The sequence below is a fragment of the Megalobrama amblycephala genome, linkage group LG9 (assembly GCF_018812025.1).
Source record: "Megalobrama amblycephala isolate DHTTF-2021 linkage group LG9, ASM1881202v1, whole genome shotgun sequence".
Lineage (NCBI taxonomy): Eukaryota > Metazoa > Chordata > Actinopteri > Cypriniformes > Xenocyprididae > Megalobrama > Megalobrama amblycephala.
This window is the reverse complement of record NC_063052.1, coordinates 31,145,635-31,173,209: the sequence shown is the minus strand read 5'-3', so window position 1 is coordinate 31,173,209 and position 27,575 is coordinate 31,145,635. Positions and strand designations below refer to the sequence as shown.

The following is a 27,575-nucleotide window of genomic DNA, read 5'->3' as shown; positions in this document are numbered from 1 at the left end:
GTATTTTGTCTATGCATATGTACAAACCAAAATTTATTCAGACACCCTGAACATTTCATTCATTAATACAGTTTATTCACTATAGTTTAAACAAATGGTAATTTTTGGTTCCAAATTTTTATCAATTTTACTGTTAGTCCACTATATGAAGAATTTTTGGGTATAATATGTCACAGTTTACTTTATTTTGCTATCCTCACTTACATAAATGAACTATAGTGTCCTGCACCCACTAGTAAAAACATATAAAAAATATCTGAATCATTTTTGGTTTGACCGTATGTACATGTACATGTTTCAGAATTATCAAATCATCACAAATTTATCTCAAAAATAAGACATTTCACTTTATTTATATTAATATATAGCACATTGCTTTATGGCTGTTGTGTTTTATATATACTGTATGTGTGTGATCAGACCTACGTTTGAATGTATACACACTGTAGACATAAAGCAGAGCAGGTTATGTCTCTCTGTAACAAATATTACACACACGTTCACACAGGAGAATCGGGCACAGATGGTATAGCAGCAATAACCATTATTAATTACGTTCAAACACTCAAAGCTTATATCGTGTATTGACAGTGGTACAGATCGGGTTCTGTTGTGTCCTGTTCTACCTGGATACATGTCGGACAGATGCGGTTCAAAGCGGAACAAAGCGACAGCACTCTGAAATTACCTTTACATAGAAGAGAATGGAAACACTGAAGTTCTGTCGGTACATTCATATTGTATGCGTTTTGTGTATTTTTTGATTTATATATTTTCACGGTTCTATATTCTTACTGTGATAGTTACATTAACTGTACAGACACACAGAGGTAGTTGATATATGTTACTGTTGAGAGAGAGAAAATGCTACGTTTATAGCACAGGATATTTCACACTGAACATTTCACAGCAGCAAGCAGAGTTGAAGGAAAGCCAGTCATCAAAGACGAGGAAACAGGACAACATATTGACCAGTCGACACAGAACAGACCTTAAAGTCAACATGAACCCAAAATCAACCCTATTCACTTCCATAATATACATTACTGGTCATATCGTACATGCAGTTCATTCTGAAGAAAATAATAGTTGCATTCACATCTTTCATCAAAACTGGATGACTTACTCCGTCTCTGAAATGACTTTCCTTTTCCGCTGATGTCACCTAGGCCATGAGGGCTATTGGATAATGCTAACCAATAGCCAAACAGCTATTTAGGCAAACTAACATTCAGGTTTGGCTTGAAACACCCCATTTTTACCATTCAATCAACTGCCAGTGCATAAAATGAAGCGCCACCCTATTTTTTCCTCTAAAAATACATCACATTACAGAAGTAAATTGGGTTAAATGACATTTCATGTTGACTTTAACAAAGATGCTGATAGTAAGTGGATATCCTAGTCTGGAGGGTGAAAGGGTGCATAAGGATCTTAATAATTTACATTATTGCAGGTAATGACTAAACAAATAATCTGAGAAATCACTTAAAGTGAGGTCAGTTCCTTGCTCTTGAAAATCATATTTCAGTCAATAATGCTACATATAAGGTGGAAAAGAAGTGTTTGGTTAAATGACCACCATTAAAAAAGTAAGTGAATCTTTCACCTTCAGCCTCTCCAGCTAACAAAAATATGTTCTGAGAATGTTTTTCTAATGTTCCCATACGGTTATGAAAACGTTATTTCTGAATGTTTTCTTAGAGCGCTCAAAACGTCCAGGGAATTAAGGGAAACATTAAGGCAATGTTTTCTCTATTATATCATTTTGCAAGTATTATGGGAACATTGCTGTTGAATGTTCTCTGAATCGTCTGAAAAAAGTAGTAACATTTAAACCCTCTGGTGCTCTTCGCGGTTCGGTCAAAAATGATTTTTTTTTTTCTCATTTCAATAAAATGAATGTACTATATTTTAGTTTGATAATGTTTTTTTATTTAATATTTTTTTAGTGGATTTTATGGTAGTAAATTATATTTACGCTGTAGTTCATTCATTGAACATAGACCTAAAAATGAAATTTCCAACTTAAACGGTCATAAATTTTGAATGCTTTAGAGCACAGACTTCATTTTAATCTATTTTAAAATGCAACACTTGGCAAATTATTGCTGAAGTGAAAAAAGTTTTAAAAAGTTAACTTAAAAAAAGTTAAAGAATTTTATGTTTATTGTTATGACAAAAGCATAAAAATACTATTTTCAATTTTTATATGAAATATATATTTTCGAAAAAAACACTCTAAAACTGCAAGAAAATCAAAGTCATAAATCTGAACAAGTTGCGTTCCATATTTGAGCTTGATATCTCAAAAAATGAGCTTTCAGTAAAATTTTGTTTGGCTGCAGTACCAAAAGTTTTCACTAGATGAAATTCATTTCCAATGCGCTTATTTTTTTCAGGACCATTTAACCTTTTCGAATCCTATAGCAAGTGCCAAAATCTTTACCAAGTTTTGTACCATTTCAATTAAGTAAAAAAAAAAAAAAAACATTTTTCAGTCAAAAATGACCGAAGAGCACAGGATGGTTAGAAAACATTGGACTGACTTTAACTAAAATGTTTCAGAAAAACATTCCATGAACGATGTATACGTTCTGAGAATGTTATTAAAGACCAGATAACTATGAACAAACATTCTATTAATGTTACTGGAAGAACGTTGTTCATAACCGTTCTAGAACGTTAGCCAAAGTTCTGAGAACATTCGCTGTTAGCTGGGTCTGACTTTGATGGAAACTGGAATGATTCTGAAGAAATCAGGAAAAAATACTGAATATTCTTGGATCATCACAGTCGCAGCAAATTAAATGTCCCAAAAGAAACATTGCAAAGCATAATACAAAATGCATCTCAATATAAAAAATAAATACGTCATTCTCCCAACCCTGTGAGATGATGAAGAAAAACTTAACACACACAGAATGGGCACTTCCCTTTTTCTAAAGCTTGCCGGGTGCTCTCAAAGCTTCTTTACTCAAATTCCACAAAGTCGAGACTGTGAATTTGTCTACGACGGCCACCCAGCCTGATTCTATAGGTTGAATTAACAAAGATACACAAAGCAACATTCTTTAAAACAAAAAGGACTACAATAACATTAGTATTCTTTACAAAATGAATAAGATAGATAAAATAAATTCTTCTTTCAATATCAACACAGGAAAGCTTATATTTACCTGCTTGCATTTGTATGTGTATGCATGAGTGTGTGTGTGTGTGTGTGTGTGTGTGAGGGAGAAAGAATACAAACTAGACAGACGAGGTGAAAAGGATAAAGAAAGAGACGAAAAATGAGTGTAATCGGGGGTGTGGGAGAGAGAAGACGTGTGTTTGGTAAGCACCAATGGAATATCGCCAGGTTTCTATACTATTGGCATTCCTCTCACTGGCTAGCCAGTGGGAAAAGCTTTCAATTCCCAAAGGAAGAAACCAAACAAAAAGCAAATCAAACAAACACAAAAAGACTCATTGATACAGTCTGTGAAGCCACATTATGGACTTATAGAGGCCAGGAATAAATTAGGATGGACGCACAGATCCTTATTATTCACAACTCAGACCACACAGACACCCGTCCATCCGTCTAATCAAGCCATCCAACCATTTAAAGCAAGCAGAGGGTCAGAGGACACTCCGAGGATGTTCTCAGGATGAGACACTCTGTTTGTGTAGCAAGACACTTGAGTTCTCTCAACATTGAAGGTCTGTCAACATCCATCCCATCAAAAACTCTCCACTTAAGACTTTAAGTAGTTTGGTAGAAAAAAAAAAGACTCCTTCCTTATTCTGTTTTCCCTTTGAACGTTCTGAGCACGCTTGTCGTCCTTAGCATCACACTAGATGTGTGTCCGTGCCTACGAGGATCCACTGAAGCTGAAGAAAATCCCAGGATTGGTTTTGGATAAAGCTCAATGAGAACTCCACAGTTTACGTCTGAAGCGCTGAATATTCCAGCGATTGACCCACTGAACTATAACTAAATGTCCATCGTACAGTGTCAAATTGTTAAAGTTGATTGGTTTATAGTGGCAAAAAGCTTCCTAAACTCAACAATAGGATCTGATGATATTCCATACACATGGTACAGACGTGGATATACAGTGCAAACAGAATGTATATGCATCTAATACTGCTAAAATAGTGTGTGGGACATAGCCAGATGGGCCAGGGGGTGGGTCTGTGGTTTATTCCCAAGCGCAAACCCTCTTTCTGGGTGAGACCCAAACTTCAGAGTCCATGACAAAAGAATAAGCAAACCTTTGACCTCCTCAAAGCCGTGCAAAGTTTGATCTGTGGATTATACGGGTGGTTTGATTTCACTATTCACTTTGGGTTTCACATCTGAAAGAGAATGAGAAGAGGGGTAAGAGATTACTTACATGTTAAAAACAGTGACACTTTACTTGAAGCTTTTTGTAATGCATTATAATACTTACAGTACTCTACCATTCAAAAGTAAGGCTATGGTTGTGCTGCTTAAAGGGATAGTTCACCCAAAAATGAAAATTATTCCATAATTTATATTCACCCTCAAGCCATCCTAGGTGTAAATGACTATCTTCTTTCAGACAAACACATTCAGAGTTATATTAAAAAATATCCTGGCTCTTCAAAGCTTTATAATGGCAGTGAATGGGGAGCTCGAGATTTTGAAGCCCAAAAAAGTGCATCCATCCATCCATCATAAAAGTAATCCATACGGCTAAAGGGGGTTCATAAAGGCCTCATGAATTGAAGCGATGGGTTTTTGTAAGAAAAATATCCATAGAAAATAGTCATATACACCTAGGATGGCTTGAGGGTGAACAAATCATGGGATAATTTTCATTTTTGGCTGAACTATCCCTTTAATATTTTTGTGGAAACTTTTTTCAGGATTCTTTGATCAGCAAAGTTCAAAAGAACAGCATTTATTTGAAACAGAAATCTTTTGTAAAAAGTGTCACTTTTGATCAACTGAATACTTTCTTGTGGAAATAAAGTATTAATTCATTTCAAAAAGAAAAAAAAAATCTTACTGACCACAACCTTTTAAACGACAGTGTTGTGGTTACACCATTAAAGAGCATTAAGACAATGCAATATAAAACTGGAAAATTTGTTTTAATCTATTTTTATATCCATCTTTCTTGCTCTTTCTGATCTATGGGTCACGGATGGAGAAACACTTCCTTGTGCAATGAAATGGAGGGGAAATGGAGGGCAAATGGAGGGCATCCATTGTGTGTAAGGTTCTATTTTTAGCACGCTGAGTTGCATTTAAATGTTGTTTAGCCGTGTATGTGTGCGTGTTTACCGGCAGCTCTGCTGGTTGAGTGTCTTCCCTCTCTTTGAACAGCTCACCTCCCTCAAACTGCACCTGCATTCACAAGAGGGAGGCTGTGATGTCATCCTGCGGGCGGGGCACGGTGGACACGCCTCTCTGGCAGGTGGTGGAGGGGCGGAGCTAGGCGGTAGGGTAGGAGGGGGAGGAGGAGGGGGTGTAGTTGGCACGAGAGTCCTGCTGGCACGAGAGGGAAGAAAATAAGCTGTTGGTGAGAAGACCTTCATATGCAAAATATGAACATTTTGTCATTATTTATTCACGTCAATGTCATTCCAAATGAAAAAAAAAGCAGCATGAAAGTAATACATGTCTATTGCACTATATTCCAAGTGTGCTGAACTGAAGCCATACGATAGCTTTGTGTGAGAAGCCATTTTAAATCTTAGTGGTACAAACCATCATGACCTTTATTTTGTGTTAAACAGGAAAAATAAAATATTGAAGGGTCAGAATGTTGCCTAAATGACAAAATTTCTTTTATTTGGTAAACTATTCCTTTGAGTTCAATTTCAAGTTGTGAAAACTGAAGAGCACAGAGGTCCTGAGGTTATGAGGAATTTTAAAATAGTAGAAAAAGCCTCCAAGTGATTGAGCAACGCAATTCTGATCATAATGCTTGTTCCGACAAATCCAGCTCCAAGTGAATTATGTAAAACCGCAACAACGGACAAAGAGCACGTAGGTCCTTGCAATCATTAACTTTGCAAAACCAGACCTAAGCCTGCATCTCCACATTAGACTTGAAATTAAATTCAGTAACAAACACAAAAAGACCCATAATGCATTCTGAGCATGCATCAGCCCTGATCTTCTTTTTGGATGGCGGCAGCACAGATACTCTCTGGATATTGTCTGTGGCCGCCAGTTCTTTGATGTCTCATTTGTGACGTCTCTGATGGGATGGTGGCCTGATGGGGCTGTTTTTCCCTCTCTCCTTTTTTTTTTTTTTTTTTAAACTAAACCAAAACTGGAGAGAAGTGTATAGCTGAGAGTTAATTAAGGAAGAAAATCAATCTTTGTGTGGAAGTGGTTTGAGAGGCTGACAGAGCATGTGGAGGGGAGGCTGAGGAAAAGGGAGGGGCGTTCTGGCTGGCAAATTAGCCTGATTTCACACTTGCCACTTTCTCTATCCATGGAGGAGTGGATGATGGATAGCAGGGAGGGAAAGCCGGTCCAAAAGGAGCGCCCTCCGCTTGCCCTCACCGAAAACCAGTGACGAAGAAGCGAAAGCAGAAAAGGAAGGAGAGGAACTGATGAATTCTTTCCCTTCAACCGGAATTAATTAATTGTTCTCTGAGTGGAAGTCAATGTTGCATGAGTAAATGTGCAGCACGGCACGTACAAAAAAGAGGGATTTTGAGAAAATTTTCAGTTCTCCAGACAACCAGAAACTCATGCGCTTTGTTGCTTCGAAATGGGTTTTAAAGGATTAGTTCACTCCAGACATAACATTTCCTGATAATTTACTCACCCCCATGTCATCAAAGATGTTTATGTGTTTCTCTCTTCAGTCGAAAAGAAATTAAGGTTTTGAGGAAAACGTTCCAGGATTTCTCTCAATATAGTGGACGTCACTGGGGTTCAATGGGTTGAAGGTCCAAATTGTTTCAGTGCAGCTTCAAAGGGCTCTACATGATCCGAGACGAGGAATAAGGGTCTTATCTAGCGAAACGATCGGTCATTTTCTAAAAAAATAAAAATGTATATACTTTAACCAAAAAATGCTCATCTTGCACTGCTCTGTGATTCACCACGCATCACGTTGGAAAGGCAGAAGTATGACAGGCAGAAGTACCGATCCAGTGTCTACAAAGAGAACGTGCAAAGAGAAGATCAAACGCCCTTTACAAAAAAAGGTAAAACAATGAAGTCAGCCAATTTTGAAGTTGTAGGAGAAAATGAGATGGAGTTTTTCGTCCTACTGCGGTACTTCTGCCTTTGTCATGCGTGACCTTTCCAACGTGATTACGTAATGCGTGGCGCATCGCAGAGCTAGTGCAAGACGATCATTTGTGGTTAAAAAGTATATAATTTTTATATATTATATATATATATATATATATATATATATATATATATATATATATATATATATATATATATATATATATATTTATTTTTATTTTTTTAAGAAAATGATAGATCTTTCGCTAGATAAGAACCTTATTCCTCGTCTGGGATCATGTAGAGCCCTTTGAAGCTGCAGTGAAACTGCAATTTTGACCTTCAACCCGTTGAACCCCAGTGAAGTCCACTATATGGAGAAAAATCCATATATTTCCTCAAAAACCTTAATTTCTTTTCAACTGAAGAAAGAAAGACATAAACATCTTGGATGACATGAGGGTGAATAAATTATCAGGAAGTTTTAATTCTCAAGTGAACTAATCGTTTTATATTTAATAATATTGATGGTACTAAATAAAGGCAAATCTTGCTAAACGGCTTCTATTAAATGTAGATCAATAGTCATTTCTACAATGACAAAAGAGTACCAAAAATGTACCATGGTAGTCTTTGAAGTACCTTAAAGTGCAAATGAAAATACCATGGTAAATGAATATGGTAATCATTTAGTACCAAACTGTATAAAAACAACCTGAAAACAAGATTCCAACATTGTGTACATGATATCAAGGTATTAATTTTCAATTTCACCAAATTTTGTTAGATGTAAAACATAATTGGGTAAATAAACTTAAGATATGAAGAGTATTTTGAGCATTTTGTACCAAAGGCTCCTATGTTTTGCACTTTAATGGCAATGAAAAGGTCAGTTACTGAAATGCCTAATTTTCAAAAATGTCACTTTAGTCAATTCATTGGTATTTAACAAATCTGACTGTCTTTTGCTGCAAAACCAGCAAAAGCAGTTTTTTACCGCAAACCAGCTCGGCAATTGAAAGCCACTTTATACACACACCGTCATTCATCTTCAAATCAATTGATTCGATTCGTGTCTTCCAATTGGTTCTTCTGTGGACTTAGAGGCTTTTGTTGACAATGGGAAGTGGCATTTAGTGGTTTCTGCCAACGAACCGGATTTGAAGCAAAAGTGTTTGATAAACGTATACTATGTGTGAAGAGCATTCGCTCAATATCATTATCTCATTTTTGACAGAGGTGCGTTTAGCGGCATTTGCATCTGAACTCTTCATATATTCTCTGGAAAAACATAATAAATTTAAAAAAAATTTCTTCTCAAGTGTATTTATCTTGTTTTCAAGAACATAATAAGATATCTTTAAATGCTGATTAAGAAAATTCCTTCTGTGTAACATCACAGTACTTTTTTGTAATAAGATATGATGAACATACAATGAATTTTTCCCAATGTGTTTCTTTCGTTTTGGTTTCCCCTTTTGTCGCTTTTTGCCTCTTCTTGTTGTCTGGGGGCCTTGCCTAAAAACAAAAAGACAAAATATTAAATATATTAAATATAAATATTACATATAAATAAATGTAAATAGGTATAAAAATCACTACATGATCATGACTCCAGTTTATTGAACTTCTCTACACTCTTTAAAAATTTGATGTCAAAATAAGTCAAGTATTAAACTAAATTTTATATATTTAATTCAGAGAGCTCTTAAGATGACTTTATCACGTCTTAATTCTTGTGATTCTTTGGCCTCGGTCTCTCCAAGGCTCCTCGGGGGCCAGTGGCCTAATTAAGCAATAAAATGAATGTTCTGTTCCGTTTCCCAACAAAGGAGGGTTCTAGGTTTCTGACTCCCTTCCAACAGTGCAAGACGCATGCCAGCTGGACACAAAAACGGACACAAAAACACACACACACACACACCAAAGCAAGATTTTTTTTTTTAAATGCAAAAATGCAGTGTTTTCCTAAGGTATCTTCATGTACATAAACATATATTTCTACTGGGAAGAACTCACTGGTCATTTTAAAAAGGTATGTTCCATGTCAGTCTCATTCTTATTCAGATAATCTTTTTCCATAAATGTAAGTCGAACCGAGTTAAACAGATTGATCAAACAAAAATGAACAGATTGGCACTGGCAATAAAGGGGGGGAACTATTTGTAAAAATTTTACAGCACAGGGAAGTGTGAACCCGAGGACCAATGCCAAGTTCACACATTACGTCCCACTTAAATATATTATCGCCTGCTCTCACCACAGTTCTATTACCAATATTGGTTATGGTTAGCATATATTTACGTCAGGATACACACTTAAATGAGGCTCCATCTTGTGATAAAACTGTCAAAAATAGCGGTGTAAAATTATCATTATTATTGCTCATACTTGAAAGTTGTTTGAAAAAAACAGATAAATATAAAACTGCAGAGTTTATGCAACAGAGATGAACGATGCCTCACATTGAGGAGAGGTGTGCAATTACTTTTCTAAGCAATCAGGATTGTGTTTTTCCATCTAAAAGATCCTAGACAGCACAATGAAAAGGATATTTGGAAATAACAGTAGCTTTTTAACATCAGGGTCAGAGTAAACTAGTATCAGAGCAGAACAGACTGAACCACTTCTGCCTTTCACACACAATTAACTCAGCAAGCAACCATCTCCATGGAGTTAATGTGCGTGCGTGTGTGTGTCTGCGCAGTGGGGCAAAGGGAAGAGAGGGTAAATGCTGTTCACATTGCTGGTGAACTTCACATCTCTCTCACACACACACACATGCACAAATTTATAAAATTTACCTGGTTGGCTCTGCGTAAAGATTTGCTTTTAGCCTGTAGGGAAAAGACAGACAGTTAAAACAGAATAATAATGAAATTTTAAATTAAAAGAAAGATCACACATATACGCATAGGGTTAAAGGGTTAGTTCTCCCAAAAATGAAAATTCTGTCATTAATTATTCATCCTCATTTTGTTCCAAATCCCTAAGACTTTCATTCATCCTGGAACACAAATGAAGATGTTTTTGATGAAATCTAAGAGCTTTCTGTCCCTCCATAGACAGCTATGCAACTACCACTTTAACACTTCAAAAAGATCATAAAGAGACTGTAAAACTAATCCATATGAATTGAGTGGTTTAGTCCAAATTTTGAGAGACATAATCTGAATTTAGGATTTTATTCACATGTAAACTTTCATCAACTCACACGTTAGTTGTGGTAAACGGAAGCTCAAGCATGTTTGCTTGATGTGTGCGAGAGAACCAATGAGGTTCATTCTCATGCATCACGCATTGAGATTCTGTTTATGTTCACTGATCAGTGTTTTTATGTGAATAAATAGTAATTCAGGGGACCTGTTACCACAACTTAAATAAATGCATGGCTGCAAGTTAAAACTTTAATATCTTACTTGTTGTGCTATGATAGCTGTTGATTTGAACTGAAATAGATAAGATTACTTGTTTCCAAGGCTACAACTCTGGTAGTTGGAGTAAACTGGAGTTAATTTTTTTGAGTAATAAACTTAAAAATTTGTGTTTATGCTACAAATTATTAAGTTCCTCTAACTCAATGTAGCTTGTTGGTTGAACGCAAATTCCCTCATAACTTGTCATAACTTGAAATAAGTAATGCAAACGGTTGCATAATTTTTTGTTGTTGAGCCAACACATTACTTTTTAACTTAAATTTCATCATATAAAGTCTCTTCAGAAAATTTGGACAAAACTCAATTCATATTCATTAGTTTTAGAATATCTTTATGAACTTTTTGAAGCATCAAAGAGTTAGTTGAGCCAACAGAGGGACAGAAAGCTCTCAGATTTCATCAAAAAGATCTTAATTTGTGTTCTGCAGATGAACGAAAGACTTACGGGTTTGGAACGACATGAGGGTGAGTAATTAATGACAGAATTCCTTTTATCCTTTTAAGTAAGGTTATTATTGCTCATATTATTTCATTTTTAATAAAGCTGTAACCCATAAAAAAGCATTAAACTTTGGATTGTAATTCGTCCTGTACTGCTGAATGAAAATTAGAGTGTCAAATATTTCTACCCTGAGCGCAAATGGTGCAATGTGAAGCAACAAAACTAGATACACACATTATAATCAAAAAAGCTATTTTAAGCACTTACAGAGAGAACAACTAGTTGTGTTGTTATGCCTCTGCGGTGCAAATGAGGTGTAAAATTACATTTAATTGGGTGAGTAATAAGATTGACTGACAAAAGGTTTTGCAATTCTTTAAGCCATACTATTGTTTAATAATTGTGAAGTCACCTCTGATTGTGCATAGCGACATGCTGCTTGCTACAAATTTCAATTAGAGCCATCTATTAACTGTAGAAACACAAATTTGATGAACACCCTGACATCCATCCAGAATGCTTAAGCAGCCAAATAACGCCCTGGCAATTCTAGGAAACATGTCATGAGTAAGACTAAATTAGTATTTATTACTTTCCTGACTTCCTCATGAGATAATGTAGATCAGGACTGTATATATATTATAATTGTCTATCATATATCAATTGTATAAATGTTATCTTTACATATTTGTCATAAGATAATGTTTTTTCAGAGTGTAAGGGTCAATGTTTTGTCAAAAGGCCTTAATAATAATAAAAAACAAAGATTTGACATCCAAAGTATGTACAACTAGATCTCTTTTATTGAATCCAAAAGGTTTTAATTACATTTCGCTACATATAAGGTATTTTAAAGATTCTGAAGTGTCAAAAGGTCATTCGGTTTAACCGTCCAAAGGCCAATACAGCCATTTCATTTGTGATTAAAATATCTTAAAATGTAATAAAGGTATATATTTTTTATTCTGGCCTGATTTTATAACATCATATATCAACATAGTTCAAAATGATATTAAAATTATGAGTAGAAGTCGTTGCTTTGTTATGAGAAAGAATGTCTGGAAAAATTAATTTTAATGATGTCATTCAGAGTAACAATATAAAGGGACCATTTGCAATGCGGAATGCGGTCAGTATCATGTGACAGGATGTGTCATCATTCAGACACCTGCAAAGAACCGCTTGATCTTGAAGCAAAGTAACTAACTCTCTCTTAACTATTTGAAAATTATTGTTTTCACTTCCTCATACGCATCCCCAAACCTCAGGTCATTTGGTACAACTGCTATAAAACATGGAAAATGTTGTAATATTTAAAAAAAAATGGCTAGCAAACTAGATATTAGCCTGTTCGGATTGTTTGAAAATATCGTCATTCGGTATAACCAAAATTGTCATTCGGTAAAACTGAAATTTTCGTTAAACCGAATGACATTTTTGGTGACACATTTTGTCCATCTTGTAAAAAATGACAAAAGCAGTGTTTATTGATTATAAAACCCACATAATCTCATTGTTAACACTTAATAAAACTTCAAAATGAATTATATCTCCATTATGTTTTTTTACACTTTTAAAAACCTTATTCGTCAATGACCTGTAATCTTTATCAGCAAGATAAATGTTTTATTGCATGATAACGTGAGCGATCAGAATGGTCGCAGGTAAACAGAGTTAATAATGTTGGCTGGTTGCCTGTGTGGGAGTTTAAGTAACTCAGTGTTGGTCAACAGCGGTGAGTTCAGTTTGTACGGGGCAGATCAGTATTACAAAGAGAGGATAGAGAGGCGAGCGCATGTAAATGCTCTTACCGAACGCTCGGCTCCATCCCTGGCCTTAATCCGAACCCCACAACCTCTGAAAGGGCTTTTGAGGAGAACCTCACAATGACCTGATAAAGAGCTGATGTTGACAGCTCGGCTATGTGCCAGCAGAAGAGTGTTTCAGGGGTGACGACTTTCTGTGGCTGGGTTCAGGAAGTACTCCGTGGGGAGATGGGGTCATTCCCCATGTGACAAACAGGGTGGAAGTGCATTTGTGTGTGTGTGTGTGTGTGTGTGTGTGGGGGGGGGGTGATCTGAAAGTCAGATAGGCTTTGAATTGGTGTGTGTGGGTGGGTTTACTTAGCTATTCTTTGGGGACAAAATTCCACCCCAAAAGTTGGCAAAATGTTACTAAACCTCCCTTTTGAGTGGTTTTCAAAGGTTAAAATGATTTTTAAATATAGTAATTCTTACAACCAATTATGCTTAATAACTAGGCAATTATGTCATGTAAACTCCTTGAACTGTGTTCCTTTATCACACACATATTCATGACCTTTGAACAAATAGACTACCGTTTAAAAACTTGAGGTCAATATGATTTTTTTTTGAAGAAATTAATACTTTTATTCAACAAAGACACATTCAATTCAAAAGTGACCTTAAAGACATTTAAAATGTTAAAAAAAGATTTCTATTTAAAAAAAATGCTGTTCTTCTCATCTTTCTATTCATCAAAGAATGTATTACAATTTCTAAAATGTATTCAAATACAAAACTGTTATTTTAAATTGTAATAATATTTAACAATATTACTGTTTTTACTGTATTTTTGATCAAATAATTGGTGAAAACATAAAAACTTTTCAAAAACAAACAGAAAATTGTATAACTCTAAAAAAAGCTGAGTTGTTCCAACCCAAATTTTGGTCAAATATGGACAAACCCAACCATTGGGTTAAATTTTTAACCCAAGGGTTGGGTTTGTCCATATTTGACCCAAATCTGGGTTGAAACAGCTAATTTTTTTTAATTTTTTTTTTAGAGTTTACTGACCCCAAACTTTTAAACGGTATGTATACCTGCTTTCTGGCAGATTATTCAATGTGCGAATGTCATTTTACATTCTGAAAACCAAAGAAAAACTTGACTATTTCAGAATCTGTTTTCTTACAATTTACAATGATCTGATTTTTAAATAATTATCAGTTTTGTTATACATATAAATCATTTTATTATTGTAAAAATTCAAGCCACAAGCACCACAATTTCAAGACTGTGCATCAAGATAAACATGTGAACTGCCTCTTAGGGTTTGTATTAGTCAGTCATAAATATCTTTATATAAAACAACACAAATCTATGATATGCTGGCCCTTATTTATATTGCTAAGTCAGCTTGTTGAAATATGTATAATGTGTATCTCACCTGCACTCACACTGGTTGTGTTCAATGAAAGGCAGCTGCACAAGTTCATGCTTCATGTATGAGGTCCTCATGAGCTGTGGAGATTAACAGAGCAGGAGTCAGTACACACACACACACACACACACACACACATACATACATGCAATCTGTTCTGCATAGTAATGACCCCATCTTTTATCCTTCAATCTCTATATATAGTACGTGACCAGGATCCAACCTGATCCATCACACTAGAGACTCCATCTACCCACACTGAATATGTATGACTAACTCATGCTGTGTGTCCTCTGTGTGTGTGTGTGTGTGTGTGTGTGTGTGTGTCTTTCTGGCTAAGCCGTGAGGTTTGAGATCTTGCATTATACAGGGGGTAGTGTGTGGCGTAGTCTCGTGTAGTCAGCCCTTTGCCTAATGACATAAGGTTTGGGCTCTATAGCCACTGCAACTGGCCAAAGACAGCACACTTAGGGTGTACTGAACTGTGCCCTAGTGCATTTGACCCCCAAAACCCGGTTCGTTTGAGTAGTGTGATCACTCCGTTCTGTGCCCGGGCGTGGTTCAGGGCAGCCGTGCCTAGTGTGAATACACCCTTAGTCAGGAAGAGGCTGTTACTGACATGTAAAGTGACCAATCACAGTTTTGTTTTGTTTTGTTTAACGTCATGTTTAGGGGTGGGTACAGTAACAGACCGGCATGCCACAACAGACTATCGATACTTTGATGTTTACTTGCATATGCAGCAGACATTTCCTGACCTTCTATTGTAGATGTGAGAGGAAACACACAACGAATAAAATCACTTGGGAATTCAAAGGGTTGGCCAAGCTTGGAAAATAATACTTTTCCCCATATCCCGTCGGAAAACATGCCAACACATCTCTTCTAAATTTAACGTCTTGAAGTTTCAATGCTGTGAACTTTACAACCTTTTTTGAAATCCAGCATTTAGTTGCTCATCTGAAATATTCATTGCTGTGGTATCGGATCTTTTAAAACACTGCTTTGTTTCCTGGTCGGACTGCACACCAGGCTTCTAGAAAACCTGTAGAAGATTCAGACTTTTGCCTTCACAAAATTGTTTCCAGTTTTGTGTGCCGTAAGCATCAGACACTTAGCAAATGGAGTGTGGGCGTGAAGTCTGACGCTGAGATTATGTGTGGAGGTACATAGCCCCTAAAATCTGTTGTATATTGGTGTACTTACTCCAAACTGTATTTAAAGGATTAGTTCACTTTCAAATGAAAATTGGAAAAATTTAATTTTCATTTTAAAATTAAGTAATCCTTTAAGCATTTTTATAGGACCTGAGTGTGTAACATGAATGTTCCAAACCGCCACGTGAATGTAAGAAAGCACATGTATGTGTGAAAGGTTTCTATGAAGGGACAAATGTTGCATAGTGTAGTGTTACATTACCATACCGTTCAGAAGTGTGGGGTCAGTACATTTTTATTTTAAACAAATTAATACTTTTGAAAAATTAAAAAAAAAAAAAAAAAAAAAAAAAACTTTATTCAACTTTGGTACAAATAAGAAATGTTTCTTGAGCAGCAAATCAGCATATTCAAATGATTTCTGAAGGATCATGTAACTGAAGAGTAATGAAGCTGTTATGCTTTGCATAACAGGAATAAATTACATTTTAAAATACATTATATAGAAAATAGTTATTTTAAATTGTAATAATATTTCACAGAATTACTGTTTACTGTATTTTGATCAAATAAATGCAACCTTGGTGAGCAGAAGAGACTTTTTTCAAAAACATAAAAAAAAAAAAACCTTACTGACCCAAACTTTTGAACAGTACTGTAGATAATGATATACACATATGAATGCCACTGCATTAGGTAACAAAATATCAAAAACAACTGACATTCATTTTTACAGGTATATATCTCAAGAACACTTTACAAGCCAAACATTTCACAAAAAGAAGTTTGTTGGATTATAAATGTTAAAGGGTTAGTTCACCCAAAAATGAAAATTATGTCATTAATGACTCACCCTCATGTCGTTCCAAACCCGTAAGACCTTCGTTCATCTTCGGAGCACAGTTTAAGATATTTTAGATTTAGTCTGAGAGCTTTCTGTCCCTCCATTGAAAATGTTTGTACAGTAGACTGTCCATGTCCAGAAAGGTAATAAAAACATCATCAAAGTAGTCCATGTGACATCAGTGGGTCAGTTAGAATTTGTTGAAGCATCGAAAATACATTTTGGTCCAAAAATAACAAAAACTACGACTATATTCAGCATTGTCTTCTCTTCCGGAATCCTTTCCATTGAATTGATTCCATTGAATTGATTCCATTGAATCCTTTCATCTGTCGGCGTTGGTAATGCACTTTTACGTAGTTGTTTTTGGCGATTAGGACATCCGCGACATGCACACTTACACACCACTTTAAAAAATATAGCAATACCAAAATACAAACAATGTAGAATAGCTTGAATACAGCGTGCGACTCGCTCAGACTGTAAACGAAGCTCGGGCGCACCAGATAACACGTCAGCAGCGTCACTGCGGAGTCGTGAACCACACTCCGGAGCAGAAGGGGGCGGTAATGCACCAATAAGCTAGATGCCAACTGCCGTAAAACAGGAAAGAAGAAGAAGAAGCAGAGTCATGAATGCGAATTGACAACAGACCCGGAAGAGAATACAATGCTGAATAAAGTTATTTTTGTTATTTTTGGACCAAAATGTATTTTCGATGCTTCAAAATGTCGCGGATGTCCTAATCGCCAAAAACAACCACGGCGACGTAAAAGAGCATTACCAACGCACATCGATCAATGGAATCAGTTCAATGGAAAGGATTCTGGAAGAGAAGACAATGCTGAATAAAGTCGTAGTTTTTGTTATTTTTGGACCAAAATTTATTTTCGATGCTTCAACAAATTCTAACTGACCCACTGATGTCACATGGACTACTTTGATGATGTTTTTATTACCTTTCTGGACATGGACAGTCTACTGTACAAACATTTTCAATGGAGGGACAGAAAGCTCTCGGACTAAATCTAAAATATCTTAAACTGTGTTCCGAAGATGAACGGAGGTCTTACGGGTTTGGAACGACATGAGGGTGAGTCATTAATGAGAGAATTTTCATTTTTGGGTGAACTAACCCTTTAAAGGGGTCCTATTATGCCCATTTTTACAATAAGTCTCTGGTGTCCCCAGAGTGTGTATGTGAAGTTTTAGCTCAAAATACCCCACAGATCATTCATTATAGCATGTTAAAACTGCCAATAATGTGATGAACTCCACCTGTGGTAGGACACCTGTGAGAAGTGCATTAGGTGCATTTGTGTGTGTGTACCTCCATTACAAGTGTGTGTGTTTGTGATGGCACACACTCGAGCGCCTCATCGGAGCAGCAGCCTCCGCAGCGGCGCAGTGTTACACACGACGGCAGGAAGAGGTGATGCGTGTCCCACGAAAACTCCCGCCAAACTTCCACCAGCGTCTCTCTGGGATGACATCCGCTTTTCTGATACACATCCAACCACCTCACCACTGAGAGAAAGAGAATAAAAGTAAGAAAACACTTCACTCTTAAATGAACAGTTCAGGTTCGGGACAGCATCTGAGACATTAAACTGGGTTTATGTGCACATTAATATATTATACATTATATATACACATAAATCTTGATGCAAGATGTTAAATTATTGACACAATATCTGTTTCTATGTAGACATGTTATCAACTGAATTCCTGTTGGTTAATTTTTCCCTTCTTGGTATCCTTGTGCGTAACATGCTCAAGACAAGTGTTGAAATAATGGATATAACTGGGCACAATGTTTGTAAAGGATTCTCTCACACTAATCTCATGTGTACACAAATAAGCCTTATGGCTGTACTTTCACTGTGTGTATTTTAACATTTATCCCGTGGCAATGCCTTGCACCATCGACTTCAAATGTAAGTGCATTGTGAACAAGATTTCCTTGCATTTATAAACTGTATTTAATCATTTCCTGTGGTAACTGACAGCATGTCAAAGATGCCATTTACAAAGCATAATTTGCATTTAACCCAGAACATTCCTCTGGATATTAAGCACCAACGTGCAGGTATTTTAAACAAACCAATACACTGATCTGAAGTACCTTTAATTGTTGTGGAAAGTTACTTTCAATAGTAATGCATAACAATATTGCGTTACTCTCTCTAAAAAAAGTAACTAAGTAACGTTACTTAGTTACTTTTTATGAAAAGTAATGTGTTACATTACTTTTTCTCACCTGAGCTGGGCTGGGCTTGCTTGTTTGTTTTTAATAACAACAAAAAAAGTTCTATTTTTGGCAAATGTTAAGGCCCTTTCACACCAAAAGTGAAATAAATATGCTTCATTCTGATAAACATCAAATGTACAAGCCAAACATTTTCTGTGCAAACATTTAAGCACAAATGTTTATCTAAAGTCATTTTTGCTTATTAGCATGGTTTAATTGGATCATCAAAGGTCAGCAGCAAAGACATTGGTTAATAAAGTGAGATTAAATACATAAAGTATATTTTTTTATTTTTGCAGGTTTGTGCAGTATTCTGAGTTTGCATTTCACTGTTTTTATTCATTTTGAGGAATATTCTTCATTTCTCTCAACATGGCAACTGGAGTGGTGTCAGTCAGTACATGGGAAAACAAAGTAACTTGTGTTACTTATTTGAAAAAGTAACTCAGATATTTTGTTGTAAATTTAAAAGTAATACGTTACTTTTCTAGTTACGTGAAAAAAGTCATCTGATTACGTAACTCAAGTGACTTGTAATGCATTACCCTTCAACACTGCCTATAATGCAGCATGAAATATCTTTTTATTATCCAAATCATCATACTATTTTTAAAATAAAAGCTTTTTTAATTGACCTTTCACTAAAAATCACGAAATCGAAGTTAATACACTGAAAACTTCAAAAGTTTGGTGTCGATAAGATAAGAATGGTCATATTATAATGATTTAAAAAAACTATTTTAATATATTTTAAAAATTGTTTTAGTTGAATTTTCAGTGTCACATAATCAGCTGATTTGCTACTCAAACATTTCTTATTATCAATGTTGAAAACAGTTCATAACATTTTTTTGTGGAAAGCATGATACATTTTGTCAGGATTCCTGATGAATAAAGTTCAAAAGAACAACATTTATTCAAAATAGATTTTTTTGTAACATTATAAATGTCTTTAATTTAATAAAGGTTGGCCATTATGGGTGCTATGTAATGAAACATGACATTTTGCTGTGAGCATTGAGGACCAGAACGATCCATTTTATGACATAACCTCACTAAATCAGTAATGCACACATGCACCTATGAGAATAAGTGTAGAGGTTCCACTTTATATGAAGTGGCCTTAACTACTATGTACTTACATTTAAATTAATAATTTGATACAATGCACTTATTGTGTACATACATGTTTTTACATTGTACTTGTATTTTAAAAACACCTGCATGTAATTACATCTGTAATTAATTTCTGTAATTACATTTATAATTACACTGTTGACCCATCCCTTACACCTTACCCACACCCTTAAACCTACCCATACCACCAAAGCTTTCCCTAACCTTAGCCGTATCCCACCTCAACAGCAGCAAAAGTGTTTTGCAATTCAATATGAACCCAATAAGTACATTGTACTTATTTTTTGATGTAAGTACATAGTAGTTAAGGCCACTTAATATAAAGTGGGACCAGTGTAGAAAAGAAAGCAAAGCTCAATACCTTCTCCAGATCTGTGACTCTCTGCTGGGATCCAGTGGTCTGACTAGAGGAAAGGACACAGACAAGGCATCAGACACAACATAGCAGGGACAATAACAAAACCGCCTATATGGTGCTATGAAGAACTGATTCCACTGAACATATTGCTGATGATTCTTTAATGCTTTTCTAGTGTTTACTTGTGCCAGAGCAGCATAAAGGTGGACGTTAGCACACATTCACACAAACATAGCCCTCATTCAGTGGGTTCAACGCAATGGAACAAGGTCACCACTGAGACTTTGCACTACAGCGCAAACAACACACGCATACATAGCTTCCCTGCACCATGCCTTACTACTTTCTGTGTGGGTAGTTTTTCTGAGCATGTGTGACAGTCACATTATAGGTGATCTCTCACACTGATATAAGCCAGCACATTCAGTTTATACCCTCACAGAATGAGTGTTTCTGTGTGTTTATTCTGCAATGATGGCATCAGAGCAATAAATAAAGCTTTAATGGAATTAAACAACATTTATCAGAAGACATGGCAGATCATTGCACGGCATTGGGTTTAGTTACGTTGTAGGGAGGCGTCTGCAGATTCTGTGTTGCAATATGAAGGTTGAGTCATTCAATTCCTCATCTACCTCCTGTTTTGGTGCCATTGTGAAATACAGCAGCCAGCACAGAGCTGGCAAGGGGACTGGCACACACACACACACACATACACATATTAACATTCACTTTCTCTCCCTGAAATGCTCACACAGTAAAAATCTCAATGCTGCCAGGGTTTTTTTTTTTTTGCAGCAGCAGTTGGCTGGATTTGGCTGCGTCAGCCCTCTCTTTCTAAGAGCCCTTGAGTTTGAGCACCAATCATCAGCTCAGCTGCCTCGTTCTCCCACAGTCCCCCTCCACCTGCAGCCGTGGGTCTGTCTGGCATCTGTGAATGGACTCGAGCATTAAGAAATGAGGTTTTCAAACTGAACAGCAGGTATCAGGCACTGCTATATGGCAGATCCAAAAGTCTGAGATCACATGGAAAATCTGGGATTTTTTTAATTTTTTTTTTTAATTTAAGCTTGGAAGCAAACTAAACATTTTTGGATGTTCATGCATTAAAACAAGAGAAAAGTTAGGATGTAAAATGTATGATTTTGGATAATTTCTAGGTCAAATATAACCAAATTTGTGATACTTAACATGTGAACTCCTTTCTACAAAAAGGTTTTTTTTAGTGCTGTCAAATGATTAATCGTGATTATTCGCATCCAAAATAAAAGTTTGTTTACATAATGTATGTGTGTGCACTGTGTATATATTTATTATGTATAAATACACACACAGCAAAATCACCAGAGTTAAATCAACTCTGCATGGAGTACATATGGTCCCTCTCTAAATAGTGTTAAAGCAACACTGAAGCAGTTAAAGTTAATGAGATAATTAAGCGATTAATTAAGTGATGAATGAGCATTAGTGATGAACACCTGCTGTTAACAAGCAGAATCACTGAAGAAAAGATAATCATCCTCTACTGAGATCTTGAGAGATATAATGTATTATATCTTCAGTTGATTTCATCTAAGACTGTTGCTGAAGTCAGCTATAGTTCTTGTGTTTCTCTTTTCTTCAGTGATTCTGCTTTTTAACAGCAGGTGTTCATCACTAACACTCAATTAACACTCACTTAATAATATCATTAACTTAAACTCTTGTTAAGAGTTACTTTAACACTGTTTAGAGAGGGACCATATGTACTCCAAGCAGAGTTGATTTAACTCTAGTGATTTTGCTGTGCAAATGCATGTATATATTTAACAAAAATATATTACATTCATATTTTATATATATATATATATATATATATATATATATATATATATATATATATATATATATATATACACACACACACACACACACACACACACATGTATACATGCAAATATTTCTTAAATGTGTGTATTTATATATAAATGATAAATATACACAGTACACACATATATATTATGTATAAACAAACTTTTATTTTGGATGCGATTAATCATGATTAATCATTTGACAGTGGCAGTTTTTTCCTTCCACTGAAGCAAAGATGCTCTTTGAAACCTCTCAAATCATGCTAGAGAACATGATCATCAGGTTTTTTTCATGTCAGCTGCATGAAAAGGAAGTTGTGATAGTCTTTTCTTCCATATTGTGAAGAATGTCTGAGGGAAACATTTTCTCGAGCAAGACAAACTGTACACTCCTGGGCAAAAAAGGAAAAAAAGGGCCAAGCCAAAAATGGGCACCTTTTCTGGGCACTGAAAGTGTAAATTAATTTGCTGTCAATAGAGGCCTCACTGAGCCAATCGGATTTGATCAAAAATATCTTAATTTGTGTTCCGAAGATGAAACAAAGGTCTTACAGGTTTGGAATGACATGAGGGTGCATAATTAATGACAGAATTTTCATTTTTGGGTGAACTAACCCATTAAATGTTTAAGCCGTGTTAGTAAACTTGCAGACAGCTTCTTACAAGAAGAAGAGTCATTGTTGTTCCACTCAATGTTAATGGCTTCAAACCGTTAATGAGTAGTTGAAAAATGTCTCCCAGTTTGTTTGAGTTTAATGTGAGACCAAAAATTTACTATAGAGTTCAAATCTGGACTCTGACCGAAACATGAGCCTGATGGACTTGCTCTCAAGCCACTTCTTGGATGTCTTTGCAATTTGGGCAGGAGTAGCATTGTCTTGTTGAAAATAACATCTGATCATTCCTCTTTAGATAACTTTGAATTTTATGGAAGCAAGCTATTCAGCAATATTCTCCTGTACTCCGAAATGATATTTCACAGTGAAGCAGCTCACCAAGACCAGCAGCTAAAAAGGCTCCTCTTCCTCCATACTTCACTGTGGTAGAGATGCATTTATCATTATATTTCTCAGCAGATTTTCAAAGACACCGCTCTGGTGCATCACCATGCAACTTGTGTTTCATTGTGATTTATAACTCCACAAACAACTTCCTATATTCAGCCAAAAACTTCATTCTGTTTTGATGTTTTTCTGAGACAGCAATGGCTTTTTAAGTAGTGCATTTGCTTCAATTTTGCTAAGTTCCTGACCAATAATTTATGGTTAAGACAATTAAAAGCTTAGTTTAGCCAGTTTTTTTTTGCCCAGGAGTGTAGGGCAGGACTGGATTTTGTCCACAGAGAATTGATTCAGTCTAAAAAATGCTGGGTTAAAAACAACCCAAGCTGGGTTGAAAATGGGCAAACCCAATGATTAGGTTGTTTTGTGTACTGTATTGCTTGCTTAAAATGAACTCAAAGTATGTTGGAAATGAACATTTATTAATATGTTTTAATAAATGAACATTTATCAATACGTTTAATGAGAAGTAATTAAACAATATTAATTGCTTATTAATAAATGTTTACCTTTTGATTATTACTACTGCCTCTAGTAATTATGCGCCTGATTTTTAATTTCCAACCTATATTGGCTTCATTTTAAGTCAGCCATATAATAATTTTTAAACAATAGTTGAGTTAAATAAAACTGCCCAGCATGTTGGGCAAACATTTAACCCAACTGTTGGGTTGAAACAACCCAATTGCTGGGTTTGTCCATTTTCAACCCAACTTGGGTTGTTTTTAACCCAGCATTTTTGGATTGTTGTGGTTTGCTATTGGTGGATCTCATGTGAGTGACAGGTTGCCCCACCCTCATGCCAGTAAACATATCATCAGAGAAGAGAACTTGCTGCAAGAGGGAGGGAAAGTGCACAGAATTAAATAATAATAATAATAATGTGCACAGATAAATAATTTATAATAAATACTGCAATATTCCATTTAAAAAATCCATAAAAAAATAATTGCCCATTTAGATTGCATGGTAACTGTAAAGCAAGAGGAGACAAACCAAATACTACGTACATAGTTATATTTCCTCTCACATTGTTATACTCATTATTTTATTTGAAATACAAATATGCAAAATATAAGTATTTCACTAGTGCCCTCAGACTTCTGGCCTGCACCGCATAAACAGAAAACGTTCACACTGCCCACCTGTCAATAGCAACTTCATCATCACTGTGCACGTGACAGGGAGAAACCTAAAGGTCACAGGGTTAGACTTTTAAAAATCGTGCCATACCTTATCATGCACTTTCACTAAGACTAGCAGCATGCAATGCAACATTCTGAAGGTTTACATTTCACGGCATCTTCAGCATCATCAAATTAAATATACTACAGCCAAACTGCAGTCTAAAATAAATAAACGAAGTTTCGGCTAAACACAACAGGACAAACGATGAGTGGAGCTGCATCATTATGAAGACTTATGATATGCATCCATAAAGCAGAGCTCCGGTCACACGTACACCGACCACATACCGCTGCGCTCGCGAATAACGGAGATGCGCACATTCAGTGCATTCTGCCATCCCGCTTTCATAGGCTACAACTCGCAATGCTGATGGTGCCAACAATAGGTGTCATATACTGGCCTGATGGCTGTAATGTTGACAAAAGCTTGTGTAAGTGGAGATAAAGATAAGGAAGGAAGTGCGTCACTGTCTACCCTTTGGAGACCCAGACCAAAAAAAAAGGACATCAATTTAGTGTTTAGGGCAAACAAATATAGCACTACATCTACATGTATATTTCTTAAAATATGATTTTTAAAAATACGCAAAAAATTCTAAGACTAGGCTATACGAGATATTAGAAACTATATTTTAAGACACAAAAAAGGGGTTAAATAACTTAGTGTTTAGGACATTACTAAAAAAATATATATATATATTATAAACACATTCAATTATGTATTTAATTAAACCAGTTAAAACATTTAATATTATTCTAGCATTATATTAAATTGTTATATTATTAATATCATCATCAGATTAAATCACATCACCATATAGGCCACACCTCCATGATGTGCTTTAATGTGCTCTCAGGCAACAATAAACACACAAAAAACATATATCCACTGTAGTGATCACTAATAAATTGGAGGGTTTTTCTATCTTTAAAAGCAGCACCTTTCCCATCCAGCCAAACGTCAATGACCGTCAGGTTATTTCAACACATAAAATGCTCAGAAGAGTGTTGAGCATTAACTCGGCTCTATAAAGTGCATTTTACAAGCAATAGTGTAAAATCTGCCATAATAAAAGATACTTATCAAGTGTGTGATAAAAGACAGCCACACCAGAGCAGTTAAATGAATCCATTAAAGTTTAAATATTAATTAAAATAGTTAAAGAACACATACTTTACAGCAGCTAATTAAAACAGCCTAATAAGCACTTAGAGAACACTGCAATGCTACTTTCCAATATTTTAGATAATGAAAAAAATATGATTATGATAATAAAAAGCATGTTCTTACCGGTGTCTTGGCACATTGTGTGGGTATTCTGGTAAGTGAGACGAACTGAAACATTCCCAGAATAACTCTCAGCTTGATCCCCATTGTTTGAGTTCACCAAGAAAAGTCAGAAATAGTTGTGTAAATAATATAACAGAGGTCCAACGTCCAGTCCTTAGAGCTGTTAATTCTCGATGAATGATTATTCCACTTTCACATCCGAATCCAACATCTTTAATCCAAACAGGGACAATTTACTCAGAAGATTCTCAAAAAACAGGGCAATTGTCATTCCTGTCATGGTTTAATGAGAAAATAAACCAAAATAAAATATATCTTAAGTTTTAAAGCATATAAAAAGAGACTGCTTTGAGTATAAAGGCTTTTGAGATGCTCAGATGGCCGTATGTATTATAAACACCTAGCTATAATAATCCCAAAGGGCTATATGTTATATTACAGGAGAGTTTTCCATGCATTCCGGGCATTTCATTTATACCGGCTTCCTCGGAGCAGAATTCCCGGTGGAAGTAGAGTACGTCCTTACGGTCCAGAGAAATATATATCCGGTAACAAATAAATATATCCTCAAGAATCGATGTTATGAGCCTCCTGAAGGTCTCTGTGTCTCCCGTCTGGTATTTCAGACCCTTTGCTTTGTGTGGCGCATCCCGTGCTACTGTAGGTCACCAGTGAAATCATGCCCACCAAAACCTATGATGACGCTTTGCTTGTCAGACACAAGATCTTATCATTTAAATGTTCGACATATACATAATCTATTCTGTCAACATGCGCAATGCAATGCATGTGCGCCTATATGAAATAGGAATGAGAGAAATGCACCTTCATATGATTAAGGTCGTTTTCTCCAGTCTCTTATTTGCCCTTCAGGACTCACACGCTCCGCAACTCTCGGTGCGCGTCACCGTCGCGCTCGTGGAACTTTTCTTTTTTTTCCCCCCCTGACGCGCAGACTTTGCTCGCGCGCAAACAAGCACAGGTGTAATGCTCGCGCATCGTAAGGTGGACAATTATTAACCGACTCCCCCTGTCTATATTTGAGTGCTTCTCTCTGTCAGTTTATTTTGAGTTTTTTCTTTTTAAAGGAGGCAGAAAATAAAATATAAAATAAAAATTATCTTTTAAAATCAGACGGATCTGATAGGATGATAGTTATAAAACGAATACTTTCGGTTCTGGATGCGGATTGGTTAGCTGCGATATAGCGTTAAAAGCGAAACTGTGTAGATATTATCTTGAGTAGATATCTACCTCACCTGAGTATGTTTAATCTACTCGATTAGGTAATATTTAATGATATTTTTAACTTAAATAAAACAAGTTACTACATAAATCACATTTTAAGGTTACCTGACAAAACATTTTTCAGTTTAGAAACGCATGACGCGAGACACCTGTTCACCTAGCTACTATATCACTGCGCAGCATCCATAGAGACCGACTGTCAACCAGGGACTATATCTTCCTGCGGAAGGATGGAACTTAAAGGGACAGTTCACCCAACAAATTCTGCCATCATATATTCCCCAAATCGGGATTACATTCTTTCTCACGTGAACTATATAAAAAAAAATACTGTTTAGCAAAATGAGTGAGCTGCTTTCATACAATAAAAGTAGATGGGAACAGGGGCTGTCAAGCTCCAAAAATAAATTTAAATCTAAATCTTCTGAATACAACAATAGGTTAAAATCAATAAATAAAAAACATTACCTTTTGAAAATCTTTCACTTCATTTCTTTCAGGCCATGTCACCATTCACTTCAATGTATGGAAAACAGCAGCTTGGACATTCTACTATAAATAACTTCTTTTCTGGTTCTACAAAAATAAACAACATAGGTTTCGAAAGACATAACTTACATTTTGGCCAAACTGTTCTCATTATTCATTTTTATGTTATGCATTTTTTTTTTCCATCCAATGTTGTGGACAAGACATTCATTCTGCAGGTGATACTTTTACTTGCCAATTAAAACGAGCTTCAGAAGTCAATACGGTGACTTAATCTTCAGGTGTAAATACAAATTAATTAGATTGTGCAGCATCTGAACTTGAACCCACCCCACTTTGCTTGCATGTGAAGACCCTCAGGTATGTTTGGGTTATACAGGGGGGAAAAAATCATGTGGGCTGCAGGAATGCGGGCTGTTCTATC

At 35.8% G+C, this 27,575-nt stretch overlaps 1 protein-coding gene across 2 annotated transcripts; it reads right to left on the bottom strand.

Moving 5' to 3' along the window:
• Window positions 1-321: 321 nt before the first annotated feature.
• vegfba (vascular endothelial growth factor Ba) lies at window positions 322-26,817 on the bottom strand. Of its 2 annotated transcripts, none has more exons than XM_048202790.1 (8): window positions 25,415-26,817; window positions 20,029-20,071; window positions 17,610-17,806; window positions 14,285-14,358; window positions 10,018-10,050; window positions 8,648-8,731; window positions 5,300-5,506; window positions 322-4,344 (listed from the first exon to the last, which is right to left on the bottom strand). In XM_048202790.1, the coding sequence occupies exons 1-8, from the start codon at window positions 25,496-25,498 to the stop codon at window positions 4,323-4,325; spliced, it is 744 nt and encodes a 247-aa protein (XP_048058747.1). In that variant the 5' UTR covers window positions 25,499-26,817; the 3' UTR covers window positions 322-4,322. The 2 variants fall into 2 exon arrangements, with proteins under 2 accessions (XP_048058747.1, XP_048058748.1); XM_048202791.1 differs by having other exon boundaries at window positions 5,300-5,503; window positions 25,415-26,814.
• Between the last annotated feature and the right edge of the window lie 758 nt (window positions 26,818-27,575).